This window comes from Syngnathus leptorhynchus, chromosome 16 (genome assembly GCF_054491065.1).
Source record: "Syngnathus leptorhynchus isolate UIUO chromosome 16, UIUO_Slep, whole genome shotgun sequence".
In the NCBI taxonomy this organism is placed as follows: domain Eukaryota; kingdom Metazoa; phylum Chordata; class Actinopteri; order Syngnathiformes; family Syngnathidae; genus Syngnathus; species Syngnathus leptorhynchus.
This window is the reverse complement of record NC_141210.1, coordinates 7,910,001-7,919,552: the sequence shown is the minus strand read 5'-3', so window position 1 is coordinate 7,919,552 and position 9,552 is coordinate 7,910,001. Positions and strand designations below refer to the sequence as shown.

The window sequence follows — 9,552 nt, the reverse complement described above, 5'->3', positions numbered from 1 at the left end:
CGAGAGAGAGCTAATTAGGCCGCTGTTGTCGGGGTGCCTTAATGAGCCTCTCGTGTTCCGTGCTAATGAGACCCTGAAACCTGCTGCTTGCACCAATGGGTCAACACTCAACAAACGTGTGTGTGTGTGTGTGTGTGTGTTGCACCAATGGGTCAACACTCAACCAACGTGTGTGTGTGTGTGTGTGTGTGTGTGTGTGTGTGTGTGTGTGTGTGTGTGTGTGTGTGTGTGTGTGTGTGTGTGTGTGTGTGTGTGTGTGTGTGTGTGTGTGAGAGAGAGAGAGTACAACTCCATTGGTCCTTTGACTTCAAAATTAGAGCATGGAGGATCAACGTTGCATATTTAAGTAAACTACATAACCGTCTTACAAAAGGCCACTAGCTTAATGCTAACACACAGTGCAAAGGGGCATAGGCGGGCTAAGGAAACTAGCATCAATGTTTTGGTGTCGCAGCCCTTTAAGCAAGAGGTATATGAACATAATCAGTAACTTGCTGTCATCCAATCCTGGCTGAATCGTGATCGCATCACTGGCGGGAAGCGCCGGCGGCTTCGGAAATGACGACAGACTCAATGAAGACGGCAGCAGATGTACTTGAAGGACTTTATACGCACACAAAGATGTGACACTAACGGTTGACAGCACATGAAATTATCTTTCCTCATCTGGTCATCCAATTGGGTCCGTTCTCATTTCTTTATTTCTTCTTTCTCCTTGACCACTGCGGGAGAAAACCGATGACCGTAATGATGACGTCATGACAAAGGTACAACTAACGCTCAAGATATCATTAGCATCATTACTAAAACGGTGACAACACATTTGAAGGCAATACCCCATGAGGTTGAGTCTAAATCTAAATAAATGACTGATAAAATTCTCAAAAGTAGCAGCCGGCACTTGGAGTCTTACGTACCTCGGACCTCCAGCTTACACTCCACCTCGTCCTCGCCAAGCGCATTGACGGCCTTGCAAGAGTAGCGCCCGCCGTCGTACAGGCTGGGCTTGCGGATGTTCAGTGTCAGCACGCCTTGGTTGTTCTGCATCAGGAACTTGGGGTCCTCACCAATGATCATCTTGTTCTTCATCCAGATGATCTTGGGCTAGGGTTGGAAGACAAGCGAGTCTCCCTCGCGACTGGAGTGGATGCTAACGTGCGGCGCGAACGGGGCGCGCGCTAGCACACCTTCGGGTGGCCACGGACGGCGCAGCTGATGGCCGCACTGTAGCCCGCCACCACAGTCCGGTCCACCAGGGCTGCTGTGAACTTGGGGGAAGCGCTCTGGTCCCTCTCTTTGAAGGGCGGAGGCTTGTAGTCCAAACCTGGAGGAAGTCAAATACTTCATTTGTGTCGCCTTTTTATTTGGAGCCTTTTTCAACGCGGCCTTGGACGTACCCGTCTTGCAGATGAGCGCCGTGTTGCTGCTGACGCCGGGCTGCTCGCTCAGGCCACAGATGTTCTCACTGAAGACTCGGAAGGTGTACTCATTGCCCATAACCAGGTCGGACACGGTGCAGTTGGGCCGCCGGTTGTGCTCGTATACGGTGAACCAATCCTGAACCAGATCAGCCGAGTTAGGTTGCTGTGAGTTAAGTTAGGCTGAAAAATACAAACACAAAACATTGAAGTCCAAGATGGCGGCCGCGGCCCACCTTGGTCTTCATGTCGGCCTTCTGAATGGTGTAGCCGATGATCTCGGCGTTGCCGTCATCTTTGGGCGGCTTCCACTCCAGCGAAGCGTTGAAGCCCCAAACGTCAATGACGCGTACCTCCAAGGGGGGGCCCGGCTTTTCTACCTCGAGAAACACATCACAGCCATGTACTTTCTGGAAGACGAGTTCATCCTCTCATTAGCTCAACCTTCTCAAGCATCAAGTATGAACTTAATTCCGCTCGACACACAAATAATCCCATGGCATAATCCCGCTGACCTGTGAAGAGATGAGCGATGAGCCGGCGCTCAGGATTAGTGCGCAGCTTTGATGACTTTGGCAAGTCGCGAATGAGGACTCGCGATGGCGCCTTTGAAGAGATTTGCGTTCGCCCGCCACATTTCCAAAGCGGCGACTCACCCACCACCTGGATGCGGATGTCGGCGCGGTCCTCCATGTTCTCGATCTGCACGGCCAGCGTGTACGTGCCCGAGTGGAGCCTCTCAGATGAGCGGATGAAGAGGATGGAGTCCACCTCGCTGGAGCGTGTACCCACGCTTCGGTCCTCCAGGATTTTGCCGTCTTTGAGCCAGGTGGCCACTGGGCGAGGTTTACCCTGCAAACATACAAGACCCCAAAGAATTGACAAAATTCTCTACTTTTGTTTTGTATTCCTGCAATGTCAACATTTCCAAGCCCAAAAGCTCCACCTGGGCTGAAACCTGAAGGGTCCTGAGTGCATTTGGCACATCCACACACAAAAAAAACCGGAATCAAATATTAAAATGGGCAAGTCAGCGGTTCTAAATGTGCTAGTCGTTCCATCGCCGCCACTTGACCTACTTTGTGCCGATGCACTGCTTTATTTTTTTTAGGGATATTTTTGGCTATTTGAGTCTAGAGCTAACATCGTTTTGGGGAGTCAACTACAAAACAGGAGATTACTAGAACAGACCACATTTTTTATTTATTTACGTATTTATTTATTTATTTATTTATTTATTTATTTATTTATTTATGTATTTATGCATTTATGTATTTATTTATGTATTTATGTCTTTATTTATTTATTTAATGCTTATTTATGTATTTATTATTATTGTATTTATTTGTGATTAGGGCGGCTCTGTGGCACGCTGGGTAGCACGTCCGCCTCACAGTTAGGAGGGTGTGGGTTCGATTCCACCTCCGGCCCTCCCTGTGTGGAGTTTGCATGTTCTCCCCGTGTCCACGTGGGTTTTCTCCAGGCACTCCGGTTTCCTCCCAGATCCCCAAAATATCAAAAGTCAAAGTCAAAGTCTGCTTTATTGTCAATTTCTTCACATGTTAATATGCTTGGTAGGCTAATTGAAGACTCTAAATTGTCCCTAGGTATGAGTGCGAGTGCGGATGGTTGTTTGTCTCTGAGTGCCCTGCGATTGGCTGGCAACCGGTTCAGGGTGTCCCCCGCCTGCTGCCCGATGACGGCTGGGATAGGCTCCAGCACGCCCGTGACCCCAGTGGGGACAAAGCGGTTCGGAAAATGGATGGATGAATGGATGGATTTGCGATTTACAACACTAACCTGGAAGGGGATGACCAAGTTGACCTTCTCTCCGACCACCTTCACCAGTCGGGTTCTAAGGTGGCGCGGCAAGCGGATCTTTGGATGTTCTGCAGACGAGAGAGAACTTTCTTATTTCCATCTGACTTGAGTGCACGGCCGGCCGGCCGTCTCTGGTCTGACCCATGATCTCTCTGATGGTGACGGCCTGGGAGAGCGTGGCGGGAGGGCTGCGCCCAGCGATGTTGATGGCCACCACTCTGAACAGCATCTTCTCACCCACCGGCAGATCTTTCACCCGGTACTGGTTCTTCTCCACCGGTTCCTTGTTGGCCTCCACCCACTCGTCACCTGAAGGTGATCGAGAGGCTGCTTCGTGCCTTTTTCAACTTGAGGAACTCATTATGACCATTCATTATTATCGAAGTACATTTCCTCACTTTATTAGGACAGTTTTCATTTTTTATTCCCCTCAGTAAAGTTTCATGTTGAGAATTACGGCCTCATTTAGCGTTAAATGGCTGCCTTGTGCTTTTTTTTTTTTTGCCTTTAAGGGTCAGCAATGGCCAGCTTGCATGCAACTTACTTCCTTCTTTGCAGTACTCGATGATGTAACCGTCAATGCCGCCCGGTCCCACTTTCTCAGGAGGAAGCCACCGGAGAGCGCAGGTAGAGTCAGTCACATCCTCCACTGAGAGGCGAGTGGGCTCGCTGGTGGGGGCTGGTGGGAGACGAGAGACGCTTCAATACCTCGTGGAGACACGTTAGGGATGAGTTGTCTCTGCAGTGTGAACGTGACATGAAGGAATGGCGAGTTGTGTGCGCACCGATGGGCATGAAGGGCTTGGAGTTGAAGCTGGGCTGGGAGATGCCAATACCATTGACGGCAAAGACCCTCATCTCGTAAAGCACCCCCTCGATCATCTTCTTGGCCTCGTACGTGGTGGACTCGTACACGTCAAAGTTGAGTTTGGTCCACCTGGACGAGCCGATCTTCTTCCTCTCCATCAGGTAACCTGGAGACAAGACGTCATCGAGTGTTGGAAGTGAAGAGAAGATGAAGATTTTTTTTTAGGCGAGGGGGGGGGCGCAGGTCACCTTTAATGGGCACGCCGCCATCAAAGGCGGGAGGGTCCCAGATGATGGTGGCGCAGTTCTCACCCACCGATGTGCATTTCACATTCTCGGGAGGGTTGGGCACGTCTGGCGTGCACACGTAGAAGGGACAGAAGAAGGGATCATGTGAAAAAGCATATCCCAAAGCCGGCCAAATGCTAATCAGTGTAGCGACATAAGAAACGGGCCATGCCCAACTGACCCACGACCTTGACGAAGAGCTCAGCCTTGTCCTCTCCGGCGGGGTTGGTGACGGTGAGCGAGTAGAATCCTTCGTCTTCCTTCTCCGCCCCTTGGATGACGAAGCTGCTCAGGGTCTTCCTGGTCTCCACACGGACCCTCCCTTCCGCCTCGCTCACCGTCTACGGCACCGTCCGGAAAACAGCCGGTGAGTCATGTGAAGGTGGACGACACGTGCCGCCCCCTCGCTCACCTTGTCGCCTTTCATCCAGCACACGATTGGAGGCGGATCGCCCGAGATCTCCACGTCAAAGCGAAGTTTGTTCCCAGCCACCACCGTGATGGTGTTCTTGCTCCCCGTCCCGCTGGTGTCCAAGTGGATCTTGGGCGGGTCTGTCACGTGACATGAAGTACTGCTGCAGTAGCTACCGAATACTACTCAAATAATCCTGCTTGATAAGATTGCTTGGTTTAGGATGCAATTCCATCCAGACAATGTATCAAGGAATGAGAACCCAGTCGTAGTTATTTGATACGTAACTGTTTCATAATTCTGTAATCGTACCTTTCCACAGACTACTATAAACATAAAAGTACAAATCAAGTTAAGAACAACAATCTCATTATTACTGCTTAACAGATGCGTAAATAATATAGTAATAAAAACCGGATGCTCTAGGAATAAGAGCTTCGGATTTACCTTGCCTCGGAACATAGTCGATCTTGATTTCTGCAAGAAAAGAATGGATGAGTCAGTGCAAATTTGTCCCAAATAACAAGATGCTAATATAGCAGCTCACCCAGGAAGTTGAGCTTGGCCGACAGGGAGAGCGCGTAGCCATCGGGCACGAAGGTATAATCTCCCACGTCGGAAGGCTTCACGTCGCTGATCGTCAGCTTGTGTGTCCTGGAGACATGGCGGGGTTGCCATGGAGACCACAGTCACTGCTCCAGCGGCAATTAAGCGACAGAAAGGAGTCGTTCTTGCGCTTCTTTTCCCCGCCAACAAAATCGTCCCAAATGGCTTTCACCTTGTGTGACCGCTGTCGCCTTGCCGTGTTTGTGATGGAGGGATTACGCAGAGAAGTCGGCGACCCTCGAGGGGGTGCATGTGTGCTTATCTGTGCGTGTTAAGAGGCTGCACTTTTGCAAATTGTTGCCTATTCCAAAAAAATGGGTCAAATGAATCATGTTGGTCTTGATTGCATGATGTTGGGCGTCAAAATCGGCGTGGCTACCAGACTGACATAGTCACATGTTGACTTAGCTCGAATTGTTCCCGGTGTGACGCTACCTTCCAATGTGAGTCATCTTGATGCGCTCGCTGGGCTGCACCTCCACGCCGTCCTTGAACCACTTGCCCGTCACATGCTCGTCGGACACCTCACACTTGAACATGGCTTGCTCACTGGCCTTCACCGTCAGGTCGGCGATGCTCTGCAGGACTTGCAGTTCTTTATCTGTACACGAGAAAAATTTGCCATTAGCTTAGCAGTTAGCAGCTGCTTCCGACCAAATAGCAGATTTTTTTTGTTTCCTCTCAAACTTTGGTCCACATTCTTGGCATTTTTGAAGCAACGTTGAAGGAGCACTCCAGAGATTTGACAGTGTAGCAAGGCACCGGAAGCTGCGACCCCGTCATCAGTTTCGGACGTGTAGGGCAAATTAGCCTGACGGATAGCGTCACGATAGACACGCTCGCAGAAACATTGAGCAATATTAATTACGGCACAAGCTAATTGATGAGTTTCCACGCTTGTCCGAATGGAAAACATCAACACGTAGCGAAGACTAAGCTAATTGAAATACCTGTCAGCACCCCGCCAACACTGACGACCAATTAGTTTGCGTCTCGGCCCCCTGTCGGCTTTCACATTGGTTTCACGGACGATTTGATGCGTTATCTTCGTTTAATGTTGAGTACCGCCACACACTGTCAGCCTGATTCCCACATTTGGTGGGAGTAAGTCACAATGTGAGAGTTATAAATAAGACCCGAGCCTTAAACTTCAAAGTCCAAGTGGAGTTGAGCAATTGAACTGGACAACTCCAGAAAAAAAAAGATAACTACCTTCTGGTGAGCTGCAAATCAAAAATTGTGACTCTGCATCGGGCTTTGAGTCTCTACATACACAATAGCTTACTCGATCATACAAATAAGGCAAGCAGCCAGGCGGGTACCTTCCACTTCTAGCTCAGCCTTGGACTCTCCGCCATTGGTCAAGGCAAAATAGGTGCCGATGTCCTCCTTGGTTACATCGTTAATGATCAAAAGGTGCTTCTTGCCGTCCTTCTTGAATCTGTACTTGGAAGCCGCACTCTCTTTGGTCAGCTCCACGCCGTCTTTCATCCTAAAGACCAACGGGCACTCGTTCACCTCTGTCGTCATCCAAAACGGCAAAGGGTGTCACTGACCATTTGACGTGGGCCCCTTCCTCTGAGACCTCCACCTCAAACTCCACCTTTTCACCCACCACCGTGTGGACGTCATCCAGAAGCTTGGTGATGGTCACAGGGGGCTCTAAAGGACAACAGAGTCAATTTAAAATGTGTGGCCGTTGGTGGATTTAAGAATAAATAAATTAATTAATTAATTTAAAAAAACGTCCAGGTATTTTTGAACGTCATACTTGAGTTGTTCAGTCCTTAATGTGGCCTTCAGAGGCCGCCTACAAACGATGACACATTCACTCACTCAAAACCATCAATGGGCTTTAGAGTTTAGTCATAAAAACACAAACTTCTTACAGTGCTTTTTTTGTGTACACAAACTTCTTACAGTGCTTTTTGTGTATTTTGTATTATTATGTATTTTATATCGATAACATTTGTATCTTGTACGTATTTATTTAAATTGCATCTAATTATATTTTATTATATAACTACTTGAAATGAATACATACGATTTCTACAGCATTTGTAACCGCATCATGTTATTTGTAGTTAATATTTATATTGTTTTGATCTGACAAATTGTATTTCTTTTCATTTTATTCCATTTGTATTTGAAATCGATTGTATTATTTTTTTTTTTACTGGCCTTGAGTTGTTTTCAATGCAGATGAGGAAATGTTTGAGAAGACAACAGGTGAGTCAGCTACCTTTGACGAAGACCTCGGTGAAGCATTTGTCTTCGCCCACGACGCACTCGTAGGCGGCGTCGTCCGACAGGTTGCACTTGTTGATGGTAAGCGTGCGCCGGTTACCCACGCACTCAAACACGTACCTGAAGCACAAAGAGACGTCACAGGTGACGCAAGCTCAACAATTGTTTAGGACTTCCAGCAGCCGAGCAGCAAGGGAAAATAAAATAGTATTCAATTTCGATTGCACGACATTGATCGCATATAATGACAACGATGCACTCACTTGGCCGAGGGTTTGATCTCCTGCCCGTTTTTGAGCCACTTGATGGGGGCGTTGGGGTCGGCCACCTCCACGCTCAGCTGGATCCTGCGGCCCTTGTCCACCGAGTAGGCGGACTCCAGCTTCTTGAGGAAGGCTGTGAGCGCAACGTGGACTTAGGCCGCCGTCCATCTGGCCCCCCACCCCACCTCACCGTCGCTCTTCTTGGGCTCCACCGTCTTCATCTTCTTCAGCCTCTTGAGCATGCCGCGCAGGTCGGTGATGCCGTACTCAAAGGCGATCTTCTCGTAGTCGCAGGGCTTGGCTGCCTTCAGGATGTCCCACACATCCACCTCCTCGCGGGGGGCCTGCTGCTGCTTCTTCTCCCTGATGGCGGAGCGTCATGGCGGGCACAAAAAAGGGAATTGCTGGCCATACCTTTTTTTTAGCAGAGCGCTGAAGTCCAGGTCGCCGGCGTCTTCGCCTGCATCGCCCCTGTGCGGGAAGAACATTCATGATGAACCTCTCCGCTCGCTCATCTGTATCGAACAGTTTTTACACTTTGTGCTTTAATTATTATTTTTCGTTTTTACAACCACCTACTTGCTCCACTTGCAACGCCATTGACTAGCTGATTGAAAGTCACCTTCTTGTCCGGTTACAAGTGCGTACAGTTGAATGTTTTGTTTCGTGAAACGTTGTTTGTTTTATCACCGTCAGAGCCCTCCTGCCCCCCCCCAACGCTGATATAAATTCTGAGTGTCTCTTGTGCCTGCACGCCTGAGCGCTCCACTCAAGGATAACGTGCGCGCTTGATAGTGGTGGTATAATCCCGGAAGGAGGGCAAACCCTCCCCGGGGAGCGATAATAACCTCGTCGACGGGACGCGCCAGCTCGGCGCTCGGCTGAGCGTGAAAACGTCGGCGTGGCCTCTTACTGTACATGAAGGCCTGTGGGAGCCTCGGATGACCTTCGTGCCAAGATGAGGGCAGAGCGAGCGGGCGGGCGGGCGCTTGACTAAGCTGAGGATGGCAAGCAATTAAAAGTATTTCGTCAACTTATTAGCCACATTACTGGACGCCAGGGTGATATTTTGGGCATTGTGCTTACTAATCCATGAGCCTTTGCTCTTTTTAAGCCTGAGGCAATGTACAGACTGTGGTTGACCCTCGTGCCTGGATCAAGACTCATAAAAGCTCCTCAGTTTGTTTTTTGTGGGGTCCTTTTCTTTCACTTACTTTGTGACAAGTATTGCAAAATTGGAGCATCTATAAGCTATTATGATTAATATTACGGAGGCTAAAATCATTAACTATAAAAATAGTTTCTCTTCTTGAATTGAACTACTTGATTCTTTTAATTTTTTACCAAAATTAGCAATTTTTTAAAGATGCACCTGCTTTTCTATTTAAGAGTTGTGTCTGGAAAAGACTTCAACGGTGGTCGGAAAGATTCTTTGAGGATCATCACTCACGTTTAACCTTGCAGCTTAAGAAATCTGACTTCCAAGTAACCTTTTGCTTTCCATTTCTTCCTCCTCCTCCTCCTCCTCCTCCTCCTCCTCCTCCTCCTCCTCCTCCTCCTCCTCCTCCTGGCGTTTGCAATACCAGCCCTGTACAAATAATGTCTCCGCAGCGGCTCAATATCGCGTTGTCGCTTTGTATGCTGCGCTGCTCGTCTTCACTGGGGCGCGCTAACGAGGACGGGAAATGAT

General features: G+C 48.9%; 1 protein-coding gene across 2 annotated transcripts in view; it reads right to left on the bottom strand.

Annotated features, from left to right (window-relative positions):
* Positions 1-590: 590 nt before the first annotated feature.
* The window catches only part of mybpc2a (myosin binding protein Ca), an 11,030-nt gene continuing 2,068 nt past the window's right edge, over positions 591-9,552 (bottom strand). The window contains exons 5-26 of one of the 2 annotated variants that reach the window (XM_085933615.1): positions 8,277-8,333; positions 8,053-8,225; positions 7,863-7,995; positions 7,595-7,719; positions 6,909-7,014; positions 6,675-6,844; positions 5,788-5,953; positions 5,294-5,400; positions 5,194-5,223; positions 4,747-4,886; positions 4,516-4,675; positions 4,296-4,400; positions 4,025-4,213; positions 3,784-3,918; positions 3,381-3,548; positions 3,219-3,307; positions 2,075-2,270; positions 1,655-1,794; positions 1,398-1,557; positions 1,188-1,324; positions 918-1,104; positions 591-722 (exon numbers count right to left, since the gene is read on the bottom strand). In XM_085933615.1, coding sequence (XP_085789741.1) covers positions 691-722; positions 918-1,104; positions 1,188-1,324; positions 1,398-1,557; positions 1,655-1,794; positions 2,075-2,270; positions 3,219-3,307; positions 3,381-3,548; positions 3,784-3,918; positions 4,025-4,213; positions 4,296-4,400; positions 4,516-4,675; positions 4,747-4,886; positions 5,194-5,223; positions 5,294-5,400; positions 5,788-5,953; positions 6,675-6,844; positions 6,909-7,014; positions 7,595-7,719; positions 7,863-7,995; positions 8,053-8,225; positions 8,277-8,333 — 2,905 coding nt within the window. In that variant the 3' untranslated portion in view covers positions 591-690. Of the gene's footprint in view, positions 723-917; positions 1,105-1,187; positions 1,325-1,397; positions 1,558-1,654; positions 1,795-2,074; positions 2,271-3,218; positions 3,308-3,380; positions 3,549-3,783; positions 3,919-4,024; positions 4,214-4,295; positions 4,401-4,515; positions 4,676-4,746; positions 4,887-5,193; positions 5,224-5,293; positions 5,401-5,787; positions 5,954-6,674; positions 6,845-6,908; positions 7,015-7,594; positions 7,720-7,862; positions 7,996-8,052; positions 8,226-8,276; positions 8,334-9,552 lie in introns of those variants that run through there. The other variant, XM_085933616.1, reaches the window with a different exon arrangement.